Genomic DNA, 18,061 nt, shown 5'->3' on the forward strand with positions numbered 1-18,061 from the left:
CTATAAATACTGTTGAGGGGGTGTGGTGTATAGCCTCCAACGTTCTGGGCAGAGAGGGAGTTCCCAGGTTAGTGTGCCTTTTCTTCTTTTGTTCCTTAATTACTTGAGGGATATCTTGAGTGATTTCTTGAGTGATATTCTGAGTACCACTTAGGAGGGTCATTAGGTGTGGATTAGTTGCTAAAGCTTTCGTGTCTTGACCTCTTGACCTTGTGAAGAGTTTTTTCTGAGAAGATGGGATTTATAGGAACTCAAACACTGAGATCCTGCTCTGTTCCAGTAACAAGAAGCCGAAAGCACCAGCCTGAAGATGACGAGTGAGACCTCGTCGAAACGTCGCCTAGACACCCCAACTCTTACACGGGAAGACACCCGAAGACACCAAAACCCGCATTCCTGTACCCGTGAAAATCTACGAAAGCAAATATCTATATATATATATATATATATATATATATATATATATATATATATATTTCTATTTCGATCAGAGAGAAGATTCAGTAAGATTCCGGTATAACAAACTCAAATTCAGTACTGCCATCCGATGGATTTTGTTTGAATAGTGATTCGTTTCCCTGCGGAACAAAGATATCATCCCAGGTCATTGGCTTTGCTGAAGGGTTAGGGGCTGGTTCTTGAGGGGCTTCTTCTGCAGGGTCAACAGGATAAACAAGAGCATTGTCATTTACCATAGGTATATTGCTGGAACTACCTGGAATATATGCATAATTTCTGATCTGCAGAGACCGGCAGGGATGCAAGCGATATAGCTTGGACTCGCCAGAAGGATCCTGGCTGTGAACCGATCTTACATGCGTGGCCATGACCTGATAGTTGATGAAACACTGGCCACATGCCAAGCACTGGTACCGCCGCTCCCCGGTGTGGTGAATCTCATGCTTGGTGCGGTACTCTGCAAGAGGAAAAACCTTCTCGCAATAGCGACATGGATACTTCTTCTCCCAAGAATGCACATTGAAGTGTCTCCGCAAACTTGTAAGACAAACGTAAGACCTCCTGCACACAATGCAGATGTAGTAGACCTTGCCATCCATTATGAGCTCGTAGTGATCATCATGCTTCACTTTGAGGCGCTTCCTGTTTGTAGAATCGTCCTCCGATGTTCTGGGCATGTCATCCAACTGAACTTCTGCATCAGCTTCATCTTTCACAGGAATTACGATGTCATAGGTATCTTCACCGATGTTTGCATAAACCTTGCAACCTGTCGACAAGCCTTCTATCTCAGTAGCTTTATCTAAAGTGATGGTCTTCTGGCCTTCTGTTACGTGCTTTGGCACAGAGTCCACAGGAGCTTCCTTGTTGCTCCCAGGAAGAACATCAGAAACTTTCTTTTTGAACTTTCTGGGTTGGGAGACTGCTTCTTGGGGAAAGCTAGGACTGTGCTTCTTCTGTACTCCTGTGGCATCAGGTGCAGCGGCTGGTTTAGGGGTGGTGGGCTGCTGGACCAAAGAACTGCTGCTTGCTGACCCTGGGCTGGATGAACCGAGGATGTCGTCGTCATCTTCAACATCCTCATCCTCATCCTCTTCTTCATCAATGGCATTGGTCTCCATGTCAGTTAAGGAGTCGTTAATAGATGGCTGCTGATTCTCTTCGGGGATAGGAGATACCTCTATTTCATGCGATGAGCCAGCATTCGGCAAAGCTCCAATCTGCGGCCTATTTAACACAAGCATATTTGAAGCCGCAGGTTTTGGAAGCGAGGGGACAAATGGCTCAGCAGGTACTTGGTTTTCAGTTGGATTTGACTGGCCAGGGCATGAGTCAAGCCTCGGAGCTGTCACTGTCGCTGACTGAGGCGGGGAACTGCTGGTACAATTTATTTGGTCAGGGACTCCCACAGGATTTAGGCAAGGCTGGCTCTGTGCTACTACAGTAGGCTCCAGGGGACAGTCCTTTGGAGGCACAAGCTCGGAGCAGAAAATGACGTCGTCATCGTCAGAATCACTAATGGTAATCTTTGCAGAATCACACGCTTCCCCATGCAACGAGACCGTTACAGCGGGCTTCTCATCAATTAGATTTTGGCCCCCAGCTGGTGTTGGAGGTTTCTGTACTTCGAGGCCATTCGTTTCAGAGCTGGGCCATTCTGAAGCGCCAGGCTTGACACTTCCTGACATACTTTTCACCTGCTGCAAAGGCCCACCCAAATCAGCAAGGAATTTAACTCCCAGCAACTGCCCTGATTTAATTAACTCATCGAGCAAGTCCGATCTTACCCGGACTATTTTGGAGCTGTAAATGTAATTGAGAATTTCTGCAAAAATCTCTGCTCTGATGAAGTTCAGTTCAACCACTTGACCTGCAAGCGCGAAAAGCTGGTGGAAGTAAGTGCTGGAGGCTGAGAGGACATTTCTGTGGGCTCGAAATTTCCGGTCTTCCACAATGATGGTAACATCACAGAAAAGTCCATGTCCTCGCTGTTCATCCAAAGCCTTTAACAACATGCCAGAGTACTGGTTGTCTGTTGCAGTGATTAGCTTCCTGGTCTCCATTCCTACAATGAGAAAGAGAAGTGTGTTCATATGTATCTGCAACAGAAGGAGATGCTTATACTCTGCACCCCAAATATCATCTTGAATGTTCAGTAGCAGCATCTTGAACCAGAATGAAAGCTTTTAAGTTGGAATGTTAATGAATTTGAGATTATCTTGCTTATGAGATTATCTTGCTTGGAAGCCATGTATTAAGGAACAACTCAGAGTTCCTCAAAACAGAAAGCATTAAGAATATTTACTACTACATTTCCCAATAACCTGGGCTACGATCTTAAACTACAGTGGTACCTCAGGATGCGAATGGGATCCGTTCCAGAGCCCTATTTGCATCCTGAAGCGAATGCAACCCGCGTCTGCGCGTGCCACGATTCGCCACTTCCACACATGTGCGTGACATCATTTTGACCGTCTGTGCATGCGTGAGCGGTGAAACCTGGAAGTAAAGTGCTCCATTACTTCCGGGTCACCGCAGAGCGCAACCCGAAAGTGCTCATCCTGAAGCATATTCAACCTGAGGTATGACTGTACTTATTTTAAAAGTAAATTCTCTTAACAATAATGGCCCTTATTTTTGCATAATGTGTTTAAAGTTGCATGTGTTACTGAGGGGGGAATCATCTAAGAGAGTGTGTGTACAAAAACTGGGTTCAGTTCCAGATACTATCAGATAGAAAAGCTGTGCTTAAAAAACCAAATAATTTATTAATGTCCCAAACTAAATACTGTTTCCCTTCAAATAAAGCCAAATGTTATAAGGCTGAAGCCTCTTGGTTGATGGAAAAGCAGCTTTGAAAAATATCTAAGCAACGCTGTCAGTGACAACGCTTTTCCTAGACCTGTTTTACAGAAAAACGATAAATATTTACAAACCTCAAATGCCAAACATCTGTGCAAATCCAATACATAAAGAAGACTGGTTATATTATATCAGCCTCTTTGGGGATAAATGCATCTCTCATTCTCCTAATTAAGAGGAAAACTAAAAATATTTTTAAAGAATACTGTTAACTGAAGCAAAGAAAATGCAAGGGGGCATTTATATATTGTTACACAACCGAGGGCTACTACCTTACACATGTATTGTTAGTCAGGTTGTCAGAGCAAACAAGTCACTGAGCTCCCAAGCCTTTAAGTACAAGGTGAAAGGAGCATCTTAACAATTGCACCTTTCCCATAACTGGAGAGAAAAGTTGCAGCTGTTGTGATACTCAGTCTTGGGCAACTGTTAAAGACATGGGAGCCCAGTTCCCTATTGCATCCTTAGAGCAAAGAGCTTATCCAACCTTCTTGTGCAGCTGCTTTTACCCTGGGGAAAAACTGCTCTTTAGCGACCAGTCAGAACAAATGACAATTTGGCTTTTCCTCATATGTTACCTGCCATTTGTTCCGATCTATAGCTGAAACTGCTTGGACCTGTGCTTTCTAGGATGGGCCCAGTGAGACAACGTTGTATATTAGAATAATTAAAGTGCAGACAGCTCCTGTCCTGTACGAAAGAGAGTGAGAATGAAGTCAGAAATTCAGTGCTTGTAAGATCCTACAGATTGAGAAGCCAGCTTGATTAAATAGTATAGGCATGCCGAGACATATAAAACTACTTAAAGGGACTATAGACTGGATATGTGGGAGGAGAGCATGTGAGAGCATGAAGCCTGGGAAAGGCCCACTTTCAGGACTAAATCTATCTCCACCACAGCCACTACCACCATCAATGGCAAAGAGAGCTGTAGACCAGCTCCCTCTCACCCTGTGCTGCACATGTAAAAAGGGATAACCAGACTGAAGCTTCCATTGGCTGCAGAGGGAAGGGCAGAACAGAGTTTTGAGGTTCCCCCTTGGAGACTCAATTCTGGGCTACATCACCTGGAAATCAAGCTCACTTTGCCAAGTTGGCTCAGTTACTCCTACCCTAATTGAAACAGCACCCTAACCCTAACCACAGCTGGGGAAAGTTTCAGCTGCAGTCAAAGCTGGAGAAACAGAACCTGTAAACAAAGCATCAACTCTTAGGAGTGAAGCATAGAGGATTATCATGCAGAATATATTTGTCAAACTGGAGCAACAAGTTTCTATAGGAAAAGCAAAAACCTTGGGAAATCTTTGATTGCTACATACACATATTCTATGCTCAACTCCACTCAGCTTCACACTGTGTCCAGAGACAATCAGCTAGTGCATGCGGTTCTTTTGTTATTTTGCTTTATACATGCCCCAAACTGAAGGCTGACGGAACCACTGCAAACAGCAGCAGCAGCAGCAGCAGCAGCAGCAAGGAGAACTTCTGGGTGGCTGCTGGGTAATACTTTCAAGTGTGAATGATGGTATTCAAATTATAAGTGTGTGAAATGGAAGAGGCTTTAAGGTGCCATTTGTGGGGAGAAGTGAGTGAGGGGTGAGATGCAACTGCAAGAGGAAGATGCTAGGTGGAAAAAGAGCAGAAGCAGAGATGGGGGGGGGGACACTTGGGAGGAAAAGAAACAATGAGCACCAGGGAGGGAAGAAGCAAACAGCAACCTCAGGAAGGGGATGTGCTGTAGCACCTTAGGAACATGGGATGCTGCATTATACCAAATCAGATTTATGAGTCTATCTAGCCCAGTAACGTATACACTGGCTGGCAGGGGCTTTCCAGGGTTTCAGACAGTCCTACCTGGAGGTGCTGGGGATTGAACCCGGGACTTCTGCACGCCAAGGAGGTCCTCTACCCCTTGAGTTGCAGCTCTTCTACTGGGGAAAGCAGGGGGTGGGGTGGGGTCATGGCAGAGCAACTCACATTGCAAGTCCCCCTACACTAAGCATCTACTGTACAGCTCAAGTACCGTATTTTTTGCTCTATAAGACTCACTTTTTCCCTCCTAAAAAGTAAGGGGAAGTGTGTGTGCGTCTTATGGAGCGAATGCAGGCTGCGCAGCTATCCCAGAAGCCAGAACAGCAAGAGAGATTGCTGCTTTCGCTGCGCAGCGATCCCTCTTGCTGTTCTGGCTTCTGGGATTCAGAATATTTTTTTTCTTGTTTTCCTCCTCCAAAAACTAGGTGCGTCTTGTGGTCTGGTGCGTCTTATAGAGCGAAAAATACGGTATACTCTCTAGGCCCTTGTCCCCCCAAGCATAGCTGGACTAGGGGGCTCGTCCACACTTCTACCTAGAAAGCATGGGTCCAAGTGCTTTTCCACATTCTAGGCATATGTCTGAGTGGTTTCCCCTTTGTCCCTCCCATTCCTAGGGCAAACCTGCTCTTTAGCGATAGATTGGAACAAATGGCCACCCAGGGAAAGAGGAATTAGGGATAAGCCCTTTAACCAGACCCCCCCCCCCCGCTGAATTGGAACAAACGGCAATCTGCAGAAAACTCAATTGTTGTTTGCCCCGATTCAGCACAAAACCATGTGTTTGCCTGGCGGGCAGGGGGGTGGGAGGGACAGGGAGATGCAAACGGAAGTATGAACAAGCCCTGATCAATGGGGGCCGTCCTCTTATTTGTTATTTACCCTTTGCTTCCAAAAAGAAAATAAATCGGCGGCGGGGGGGGGGTGTGCTCTATCCCTGAAAGGAACGGAAGAATCCCAGTAGGGGCAAACCAACACACTTGAGGGTTCAGCACAAGTTGGTGGAGGGGGGGGCGCGCAAAAAATAACGGGGGAAGGGGAAGCGGCTCTCCAGGACACCCCAGGGGGCTGCTTCCTCTCCCCCGGCTCCTTCTCCCCCACCCTCTTTCTCCAGCTGAGCTAATGGGGGAAGCCGCTGAGCCGCCTCCCCGAAGCACGCGCAAGGCGGCACCGGCTTGCACAAAGGAGAGCGCGCCGCCTTCTTTTCCTGCCGGCCTCACCCGGCGGATTATCCTTCTCTGGGACTCCGCGCGCACGCCGCGTAAGTGGGGGTTGGGGAGGTAGGAGAGAGAGGGAGAAAGAGAGAGATATACGGGCCCGATACCTCCGCCGCGCTCCTTGCACCGTCGCCCAAAGCCGCCAGCCCCGAAGACAGGCGCACGCGAAAACCCGCCGTCCGCAGACGTCCAAGACGCCTCCCCGTTAGCCGCCCCGCCGCCAGGGGCCGCTGTTGCGGGCTCTCCGTAGCGCCAGCGCCGCTTCCTCTCCCCGCCCCGCCTCCGCCCCGCCTCCCGGTTTCAAGAATCGGGAGGCGAACACGCGCGCACGCTCTGAAGGTTTCGGCGACTTCGCCCGAGCGCGCACGGCAACGTTGGGAAAGGGCGCGTTCGAAGGGAGAGCCTTAAGGAGAGCGCGCTCGGCTGCCGTAGGAAAATTCCGGCGAAAGAAAGGAAATCTAGAAAGGAACCCCGAAAGCTCTTCGGCAACTTTCGGCTTTTGGGACGAGGACCGCATTCTGCGCAGCTCCAAGTCTTTTTTAAAGAAAATAAAAAATTAATTGATCGATCGGGTGGTTAATTTATTTTTATTTTTATTATTAAAAAATGGAGCTGCCAGAATGCGGTCATCTCGAACACTTCAAAAGCCGAAATTTCATTAATTAAAAGTAATTAAAGTCATGAATAAAAAGAATTAAGGGATGGATGGATGGCTAAGGCTCAGCAACCACAGAGCCAGGTCCTAGAAAGCCGCCGCTCACGTGGCTGAGAGACATCAGAGCATCATCGCAAACTCTCAAGTCACGTGTGCCCCAGAACCCAGGGAAAGTCCGAGTCTTACTAAAGAATGGGGCTTCCGTGTAAACATAAAAAGGAGAATGCTGCGAACTCCTATGCATGCTCTGTACTTGGGAAGGAGTCTCTTTGAAGCTTACTTCCGAGTACAGCAAGCACCAGGTTGTTGTTTTTTCGGGTCGGGGGTGAAGGGAAGGCATAATCAGACAGCACCTCTACCCTCAAAGCCCACAGACACTAAATAAAAATCAGCATTTAAATACTCGTTCACTTTGGCTATTAAAAAAATTACGCTGCTGCTACACCTGACTACCTACTACAAATACAAGTCCCACTCCAGTCAAGAGTGCCGGTGTTAAACTCACCAGTACCGTACTGAGAAAGAAAAGCAAGTTGATGTCCTGGGAAACAGCAGCTTATTCCAGGCAGCCACTGAATGACTGGAGGTAGCTGGGCATACTTCACTTTATGATGCATGGTCAAAACACAACTTGCATGTTGATACAGAAGGGGAGGGGGCATGTCTTCTTCACCTCCTTCTTCGCTACAATATATCCATTTATTTCCAATTGTCAATGTCAAAAGGGACTAAAATCTATAAAATTCATAGAAAATCAACGTGCCAATTTGCTCAATTTCTCTAGGACTCCATGACACCTCCCCTGTCCTCCATAATCTCTCAAGCAAGGTGTCAAGACCCTAATCCTGTCAAATCACTCTGCCAAGACTTTCCTCTGGGCAATGCCAGGTGGCAGACCATGCATACATGGACCATTGTCTTCTCATCAGGTACTCAGGATGTGCTTATCTGCGCATATCTCCAGCTCTGCATAATCCCCCCTACCTCCTCCGTATGTTAATCCTGTGTAACCCAACCTCTTCTTAATGTATTCATGATGTAACTAGGATGTATTTTGCACTGTATTCTGGGACATGGAGGGAAGTTTCAAAAGTTCATGTCACCCCTTTCTCGGGGTTCAATCTCGTCTTGAACCTGTTGCGCAATAAACTTGGATCGTCTGCAGTTTGCTCCTGTCTCCGGCTGAGCTCATTTTCCTCCTCAGGGACCCGCGGACTTAGTCCGACGAGCTGGGTGGCAGAGCAGCCTCGCACCCAGATTTTACCGTGACAATGTAAAATGCTTCCGACATTCTTTAAAAACATACCTTGCAGCTAATCTCAGCAGGGGCAAAAATAAAGATTTACTTACCAAGTCTGCAAAGTGCTATCTGGGTGTCCCAGGAGCCACTTCAAATGCTAGATACCTATGCTAATGCCCTGACCTGCATTTGTCAATCTTGATAAAGACAGCCTAGAAAGCAGCTTGCCCCTAGCTACTGAAACTGTTGATTTATGCACATCCAGCCAATCCACAAGTGTATGAGCTGCCTACAAGTTGACAATGCAAGCCACTTATTAATCACTTCAGATTAGGCAACTGGTCCTAACATATATAAAAAAAGAACTTGATTCAATAGCAGAATAAACACAAGAAGCAGAAGTATCCTTTAAATCACCTATTGTCATTTAATTGTAATTACCTATTGTCATTTAATTCCCACCTGTATATTGATGGTGTCAATAGAAATGACTGCCGTTTGTTTGTATTGCTAATGTACTTTCTCCGCTTGCAGTTAGCACAGTTCTGGGATTCATACCCTGCTTTCTCAGTAGAATCTGCAAGTGATCTCTATTGTTTTCTGGGAGAGGCTCAACTGGTGAGCAGCCCTTGGAATGCTTGCCCACTAGGAAATAAGTGTGGACCTTCCAATAGTTAAGAGAATGTAGATGTATTCTCCTTCTTTCTGGGTAAGTATTTCTAATATTCCTCCCTACCCACATCTCTTTTCACTTTTAAGACAGAGTCAATTCCTCAGAGAGAGAGAGAAAATTGTGGTAGTGCCTGTTATTTCCACAGTCTCTTGTAACTCCAATACTACTTTAACTTTACAAGTCCCCAGGTCACTTCCTGGGCAAGATGGTGTCAGGCAGCAGGGAGTCCTATTGCGTGACTCGCTGGATCATCACCTTGTGGTGAGTGGGCTTCCACATTCCTAAGACCCTTGTGAGCGAAGCCGTCGGGAGTCTCATACTCCCAGCAGGATCACCAAAGGCGGCAAGGTCAAAAGGGAGGAACTAGACCAAGAATGATCCAAGAAGTCCTCAACGGCAGAACAGGCGGAAGATACAACGGCTGTGAAGGCAGATGAAGGCTGCAGCAGATAAAAATCTACCGTGAGTAGCCATCGCAATAGAGCCTTATAATAATAATAATAATAAATTTTATTTATATCCCGCCCTCCCCAGCCGAAGCCGGGCTCAGGGCAGCTAACAACAATAATCACACAATTAAAAATATTTCATTATAAAAATTAATTAAAATCAGATTGATGGCAACCGATTAAGCAAAATTCTGTGCAGGTTGCCAGAGGAGGGAGTCAGGCTACGCCCTGACCAAGGGCCTGGCGGAACAACTCTGTCTTGCAGGCCCTGCGGAAAGATGTCAGGTCCCGCAGGGCCCTAGTCTCTTGTGACAGAGCATTCCACCAGATTGGAGCCGCAGCCGAGAAGGCCCTGGCTCTAGTTGAGGCCAGCCTAACCTCTCTGAGGCCTGGGACCTTGAGGATGTTATTATTTGCAGACCGTAGGTTTCTCTGTGGGGCATACCAGGAGAGGCGGTCCCGTAGGTACGAGGGTCCTAGGCCGTATAGGGCTTTAAAGGTTAAAACCAGCACCTTAAACCTGATCCTGTACTCCACCGGGAGCCAGTGCAGCTGGTAAAGTACCGGATGAATGTGATCTCGCAGCGAAGACCCCGTAAGGAGTCTCGCCGCGGCATTCTGCACCCGCTGGAGTTTCTGGGTCAGTCTCAAGGGCAGCCCCACGTAGAGCGAGTTACAATAATCCAGTCTGGAGGTGACCGTCGCATGGATCACAGTGGCTAGGTCAGGGCGAGAGAGATAAGGGGCCAACTGCTTAGCTTGGCGGAGATGAAAAAATGCCGCCTTTGTTATAGCTGTAATCTGCGCCTCCATAGAGAGGGAGGTATCGAAGATTACACCCAAACTCTTAACGGACGGTGCTGGCACTAATTGCACCCCCGCAAGAGATGGGAGTTGCCCCCTCGATCCCATATCGTCCCGCCCCAGCCAGAGGACCTCTGTCTTCGAAGGATTTAACTTCAACCGGCTCCCACGTAACCATCCAGCCACAGCTTCCAGACATCTGGTCAGTGTGTCTGGGGCCGAGTCAGGATGGCCATCCATCAACAGATAGAGCTGGGTGTCATCAGCATACTGATGGCAACCCAGCCCAAAACTCCGGACAAGCTGGGCGAGGGGGCGCATAAAGATGTTAAAAAGCATCGGGGGGAGAATCGCACCCTGAGGCACTCCACACACCAAGGAGTGGCGCGATGACAATTCCCCCCCAAGCGCAGTCTTACTGCGAAGACTGTACGTTGGTCAGCGTGCACTGATCTAGACACATAAAACAAATTCATGCACAGGTGTCTTCCAAAAACCCATCCCAAACCCAAACCCCAAAAGTCCCATGGTGATCGGCAAATGGTAACAGGGGCAGGACTGTGAAATCTGGAAGCCCCTAGTCATGAACCAGTACATGGGCGGTGGATACAGATTCAGTCACTCTGACTCAAGGAATGAGGCAGTTGAGCAGCTCGGCAGCTATGTCCATGACTGAGCAGCCCTATTTAGGATCCACTCTGTCTGCTCATCCCAAAAAGAGGTAGGGGCTAGAAAAAGTGTCCTAAACATAGTCTGCGTCCCTATTTCCCTGACTGTATTACCTTGCACAGTGGGGTCACCCAGTGGTTGTAAAAGACAATTGATCTTTGGAACATGGAATATATGGACTTTGTTGGATAACACAGATGGTGAGCATTCTGAACGCTGAACTGCCATCATTGCAAGAGAGCTGCGACGTTTTAACATCAATATTGCAGTGCCTTAAGAAACTCGAAGAGCTGGTGAGGGACAATTGAAGGACGGAAAGGAGGCTACACTTCTTCTGGAAAGGTCTACCTGAAGAACATCATTGAATACATGGAGCAGGCTTTGCTATCAAAAACGATCTTGTGAAGCTCTTGTCAGAAGTCCCTACCGGCATTAATGAGCAACTTTCAACCCTTCGAATAAAACTCACCATAAACCATCAGACTATGATTCTAAGCGCTTATGCACCAACACTGGATGCCAATGAAAGCATTAAATAATTTTTTTTACTCTCAGCTGGATACCATCCTCTCAGTTATTCTCCTGGGTGATTTTAATGCAAAAGTTGGGCGAGATTTCGATCTGTAGCCTTGGACTATTGGGAAAGAAGGAACTGGCAACAGCAACCAGAACAGAATCTTATTTTTGACTATATGTGCAGCACACAACCTTGTTATTACCAACACACTCTTTCAACAACAACAAAATTGAAAACATCATGGAGGCACCCTCAGTCGAACCACTGGCACCTCTTAGACTATGTAATTGTCCGAGTAGAAGATCGCTGTTATGTGCTCCTTACCAGAGCTGTAATGAGTGCTGACAACTGCTGGACAGATCACCGATTAATACACTCCACGATGGCTATCAAGATTATACCACAACGTAGGCTTCAAGGTAGGAAACCAAGGTGCAAAACACTCAAGCTCCTCAAGATTTCTTCCAAATGACTCTTAAGGACCATCTGCATTTGGAGTTCCCTGATAACATTGAGGAACACTGGACCAAGCTAAAAACATCCATTACTGCAGCATTTGAACAAACTATTGGACACCAAACCAAGAAACACCAGGACTGGTTTGATGAGAATAACAGTAAGATTGGAGACATTATTGACAAGAAAAGGAAGGCTTTTCAGATCTGGCAAAGAGATAGAAATAAATAAATAAATTATTTATTTATTTATACCCCACCCATCTGGTGGGGTTTCCCCAGCCACTCTAGGCAGCTCCCAACAGAATATTAAAAACATGATAAAACACTAAACATTAAAAAATTCCCTAAATAGGGCTGCCTTCAGATGTATTCTAAAAGTCAGATAGCTTTTTATTTCCTTGACAACTATTGGAAGGGCATTCCACAGGGCAGGCACCACTACTGAGAAGGCCCTCTGCCTGGTTCCCTGTAATCTCACTTCTCGCAGGGAGGGAACCACCCTCAGAGCCGGACCTCAGTGAACGATGGGGGTGGAGACACTCATAGAATCATAGAGTTGGAAGAGACCACAAGGGCCATCGAGTCCAACCCCCTGCCAAGCAGGAAACACCATCAGAGCACTCCTGACATATGGTTGTCAAGCCTCTGCTTAAAGACCTCCAAAGTAGGAGACTCCACCACACTCCTTGGCAGCAAATTCCACTGTCGAACAGCTCTTACTGTCAGGAAGTTCTTCCTAATGTTTAGGTGGAATCTTCTTTCTTGTAGTTTGGATCCATTGCTCCGTGTCCGCTTCTCTGGAGCAGCAGAAAACAACCTTTCTCCCTCCTCTATATGACATCCTTTTATATATTTGAACATGGCTATCATATCACCCCTTAACCTCCTCTTCTCCAGGCTAAACATGCCCAGCTCCCTTAGCCATTCCTCATAAGGCATCGTTTCCAGGCCTTTGACCATTTTGGTTGCCCTCCTCTGGACACGTTCCAGTTTGTCAGTGTCCTTCTTGAACTGTGGTGCCCAAGAACTGGACACAGTACTCCAGGTGAGGTCTGACCAGAGCAGAATACAGTGGCACTATTACTTCCCTTGATCTAGATGCTATACTCCTATTGATGCAGCCCAGAATTGCATTGGCTTTTTTAGCTGCCGCATCACACTGTTGGCTCATGTCAAGTTTGTGGTCAACCAAGACTCCTAGATCCTTTTCACATGTACTGCTTTCAAGCCAGGTGTCACCCATCTTGTATTTGTGCCTCTCATTTTTTTTTGCCGAAGTGCAATACTTTACATTTCTCCCTGTTAAAATTCATCTTGTTTGTTTTGGCCCAGTTCTCTAATCTGTCAAGGTCGTTTTGAAGTGTGATCCTGTCCTCTGGGGTGTTAGCCACCCCTCCCAGTTTGGTGTCATCTGCAAATTTGATCAGGATGCCCTTGAGTCCATCATCCAAGTCGTTGATAAAGATGTTGAATAAGACCGGGCCCAAGACAGAACCCTGTGGCACCCCACTAGTCACTCTTCTCCAGGATGAAGAGGAACCATTGAACCCTTTGGGTTCGGTCAGTCAGCCAGTTACAAATCCACTGAGTGGTAGCATAGTCAAGACCGCATTTTACCAGCTTCTTTACAAGAATATCATGGGGCACCTTGTCAAATGCCTTGCTGAAATCAAGGTATTCTACATCCACTGCGTTCCCTTCATCTACCAGGCTTGTAATTCTCCTTCAGGTATACTGAGCCAAGGCCATCTAGGGCTTTAAAGGTCAGCACCAACACTTTGAATTGTGCTCAGAAACGCACTGGGAGCCAATGTAGGTCTTTCAGGACCGGTGTTATATGGACTCAGCGGCCACTCCCAGTCAGCAGTCTTGGTGCCACATTCTGGATTAGTTGTAGTTTCCAGATCACCTTCAAAGGTAGCCCCAAGTAGAGTGCATTGTAGTAGTCCAAGTGGGAGATAACTAGAGCATGCACTACTCTGGCGAGACAGTCTGCAGGCAGGTAGGGTCTCAGCCTGCGTACCAGATGGAACTGGTAGGCAGCTGCCCTGGACACAGAACTGACCTGCGCCTCCATGGACAGCTGTGAGTCCAAAATGACTCCCAGACTGTGCACATGGTCCTTCATGGGCACAGTTACCCCATTCAGGACCAGGGAGTCCTCCACACCTGCCCAACCCCTGTCCCCCCAAAAACATTACTTTTGTCTTGTCAAGATTCAGCCTCAATCTGTTAGCCTTCAGACACTCACACAGGACATTCACCGCCTTCACGGTTTCAAAGGCCAAATCTGGAAGAGCTGTGTACAGCTATTAACTAAATGAAAAACAACAAAGCCAGCGAAACTGATGGGATACCTGCCGAAATCTTCAAAGTGGGTGGAATTGAACTTACACAACAACTTCACAAGCTCATCAAAAAAATCTGGGAGAGAGAGGAGATCCCAGCAGACTTTAGGGATGCCAAAATGATCAAAAGGTGACAGAATGGATTGTGGAAACTATCGAGGCATCTCTTTATTAGCTGCGGCCAGCAAAATTCTGGCAAGGATCTTAGCAAACCATCTCTTAACAATATCCGAGGCTACCTTTTCTGAATCCCAAAATGGTTTTAGACCTTCTAGGGGGGACAGTGGACATGATTTTCGCCACTCAACAGCTTCAAGAAAAATGCAGAGAACAAAACCAGCCCCTGTATATGGTGTTTATTGACCTGACTGAGACCTTTGACACTATAAATCTTATTGCCCTTTGGCATTTCCTTCTGAAAATTGGCCGCCCAGATAAATTTGTGTACATCCTTTGGCTCCTCCATGATGATATGACAGCAACAGCAGCAATGGTTCTCAAAGTGAACCATTCACATTAGGACCAGGTGATAAACAGGGTTGTGTTATCGTCCCAACTCTATTGATTATTTCATTGCCATGATCCTACACTTTGTCGAAGGAAAACTCCCCACTGGAGTAGAAATCATATATCGAACAGATAGAAATCTCTTTAATTTGAGTAGGCTGAAAGCAAATAGTAAGGTTACCTTAACTTCTGTCATAAAGCTTCAGTACGCTTAGAGGATGACCTCCAAACCATCTTAAATATCTTCACGCAAGCTTACAAAAAGCTTGGCCTTTCACTCAACATCCAAAAAACCAAAGTGCTGCACCAACAAGCACAAAGCAACCCCTCTGCAGTGCCACAAATCCAACCCAATCGTGTAACGTTGGAAACTGTTGATCACTTCTCCTACCTGGGCAGTTATCTTTCTACAAGGGCCAACATTGATGCCAAAAGCCAACATCACCTGAGCTCTGCGAGTGCAGCTTTCTCCAGATTGAAGTGTTTGAGGACCGGGACAGTCGCAGGGAAACAAAAATGCTTGTACACTACTATTGTACTACCAACTGTATGCTTGTGAAACATGCACCTCTTATAAACACCATTTCCAACTCCTCGAAAGATTCAATCAACGGTGTCTATGAAAAATTCTACACATCACTTGTGAAGACAGGCAAACTAATGCCAGTGTACTGGAAGAAGCAAAGATCGCCAGTGTCAAAGCAATAATTGTTCAACATCAACTTCGTTGGACTGGTCATGTTGTTCGGATGCCTGATTATCGCCTTCCAAAGCAACTACTCTATTCCAAACTTTAAAATGGAAAGTGTAATGCTGGTGATCAACAAAAGAGGTTTAAAGTCTCTCTCAAGGCAAATCTTTAAAAAGTAGTATAAACACCGACAACTGGGAAACACTGGCCTGCGAGTGCTCCAATTGGAGAACAGCCTTTACCAAAGGTGTCATGGGCTTTGAAGACACTTGAATTCAGGACAAAAGGAAGAAACATGCTAAGAGGAAGGCACGTTTGACAAACCCTCACCATGTTCAACTCCCGCCCAGAAACCTATGTGGAAGGATGTGTGGATCCAGAATTGGCCTCCACAGTCACTTACGGACTCACTGTTAAAACCGTGTTCATGGAAGACAATCTTACTCAGCTACAAGTGATTGCCACTGAAGAAGGCTTTAACTGAAGTGACTCAAATAGCTCTACCTATTATACTTCAGTCCAGTTAATGTTCACATTTTTATTATTACTCCTGTAAGACAGGCTTCAAATAAAATTTCTCTCAGTTGCCTAAGGTGCTAATGATATTTCATCTTTCACAAAATAGGAAGGCGTAGGGAGAAGCGTTATAAGCATTGTAGTTTCTTTAGTCCCAAACACATAATGAAGAACGCTTGTTGAACTGCACTAGGAAAGCTCTGTTGGTTAGAGCAGTGGCGCCCAATTAGGGGTCTGGGGATCCCTGGGGGTCTGCAGAACACACCCAGGGGGTTTGGGGACCCAAACTATATTTTGAGCCATTTTTGCATGGTAATATCTCAAATTTTATGGTCTGTTTAGCGCTGTGTGATTTTTTCAACAAATTGGCCAAAATCGGTTTGGATATCACATCGCGATAACAACTTTGACCCAGCAATGCGCAGCAATATATTGCTCCTCACGCAAGGGAGAGCAAGGCAGCCAGTTTCAAGGCACCGCTGATACCGCATGATGAACTCAGCCGTTAACACGGCTGATCTGAGCTTGCCTTCCTCATGCTGAGGGAGACAAAGGCAGCCGATAACACTGCAGTCTTCCCTCACACTGAGGGAAAACAGGGTAACTGTGAGGCACTGCCTTTCACTCATGCTGACAAACAGAGCAACTGATCGCCTTGACTTCAAGGCACCATGGCACTATCTTCCCCTGGCACTGAGGTGGAGCAGCTTTTCTCAGTCAGCAGGAAAGCAGCAGCAGCCACAGTGGATGTGCATCTTAGCTGGCTGCCACTGCTGGCTGTACCATTGAAGGGGGCTTGATGCACCACCCATCCCCATCCCTCTCAAACAATGTGGTGGAGGTGACTCTGCTTCCTCTTCTCCCTTCCCCAACCCATTCTGATCTCTGCACACACCCCGCCCACTGGATCTATGTGACTGCTCCTTCCCTCACCCCCAATTTCAGGTATCAGAATATCACAAGGTTTAGCAATATGTGTCACAATGTTGAAAACCAGGTATCGCTCAGCCCTAGTCTGTTTTTCAGTATACCTAAAATCCTTTGCTTATTAGGTGCTACCCCACATTTTGTTCAGAAAATTGCTTTTTGAAAGTAGGGGGTCCGTGGCTTGGCTTTTGAAAAATAGGGGGGGGGGGGTCCCTCAGCAATTAGCTAATTGGGAACCACTGGGTTAGAGCATGGAGCTGATTACACCAGGGTCACAGGTTCAATCCCCATATGGAACAGCTGCACATTCCTGTACTGAAGGGGGTTGGACTAGATGATCCCCAGGGTACCTTCCAACTCTACAGTTCTATGAAACTACTTCCTAATTACGTTGTCTACATTTAGGGTACAAGAGAAGTATTTGTGTAGCTTCCCAACAATGTTCTCTAGTAACTTTTAGGATCCAACCTATCCTGAGAATCACATTCCAGAACTTCAAAATGAACAATGAATCTGCCACCTATCCTGCACATATGATAGGTATCAAAATGCTGAATATCAAAACACTGTTTTCCTTTATGGGTTTTGTGGATCTCAGCCCTGGTAAAGCTTAGCTGGGAAAACAGAATTGCCAGTTCAACTAATCTGTAGAGATAAACAGTTTTATGAACGTATGGATTTATATGTGTGTGTGTGTGTTTATATCTGAGAGACTCTTATGTGGTAGGTGTGATAATAGGAACTGAGGTGGTTCTTAACGCCAAGAGAACTATTTTTTATTCCTACATTTTGCTACCCAGAATCAGAAAACGTAACAAGAAGCCCTTCGGTTCTTAGTCTTATTTTTTTAAAAAATAATCCCCAGTATTTGAATCTCCAGTATTCTGTGCACCCCACAGAAAAGAAAGGCGCGCAACAACCCAGCCAGGACCTTGCTTCGCTTTTTCTTTTATCCAAAGGGGTTGTGTCAAATGGTCCCTAATAAACCTCCCCCGTCCCCGCCTTTTTCAGTTGCTTGCCCGGCTCCTTAGCCGCACCTCCGAAGCGCAATGAACTGCCAGGAAAGGTTGTTCTCACCTGGAGTTTGGCCTCCCGCCTCGGTCATGGCGCCAGCCTCCATCGCTCCTTAGGGGCTGCAGCCCATCCAAGCACAAAGGAACCGTCTCTAGGAACCATTGCGAGTCACCTTGTAGCAGCACGAGCGCTATACGGTGTTGCGCCCGGATGCAAAGGGTGACCGTAGAGATAAAAAGTAAAGAA

General features: G+C 46.5%; 1 protein-coding gene across 2 annotated transcripts; it reads right to left on the reverse strand.

The window, feature by feature from the left end:
- Positions 1 to 447: 447 nt before the first annotated feature.
- Positions 448 to 17,979, reverse strand: ZBTB33 (zinc finger and BTB domain containing 33). 2 transcript variants are annotated; one of them, XM_081179017.1, is made up of 2 exons: positions 17,879 to 17,979; positions 448 to 2,524 (listed from the first exon to the last, which is right to left on the reverse strand). In XM_081179017.1, exons 1-2 carry the CDS (start codon positions 17,919 to 17,921, stop codon positions 501 to 503), a joined length of 2,067 nt encoding a protein of 688 aa, XP_081035143.1. In that variant the 5' UTR covers positions 17,922 to 17,979; the 3' UTR covers positions 448 to 500. The 2 variants fall into 2 exon arrangements, with proteins under 2 accessions (XP_081035143.1, XP_081035144.1); XM_081179018.1 differs by lacking the exon at positions 17,879 to 17,979 and adding an exon at positions 6,455 to 6,567.
- Between the last annotated feature and the right edge of the window lie 82 nt (positions 17,980 to 18,061).

Source organism: Podarcis bocagei, assembly GCF_964188305.1.
Source record: "Podarcis bocagei genome assembly, chromosome: Z".
NCBI classification, from domain to species: Eukaryota; Metazoa; Chordata; class Lepidosauria; order Squamata; family Lacertidae; genus Podarcis; species Podarcis bocagei.

Excerpts from the sequence above, each read along its gene's own strand:
- ZBTB33 (XM_081179017.1), bottom strand. The coding sequence starts at position 17,921 with ATGGAGGCTGGCGCCATGACCGAGGCGGGAGGCCAAACTCCAG. Across the intron at positions 2,525-17,878 it reads GGCGGGAGGCCAAACTCCAG|GAATGGAGACCAGGAAGCTA; the intron begins GTGAGAACAACC and ends TTCTCATTGTAG.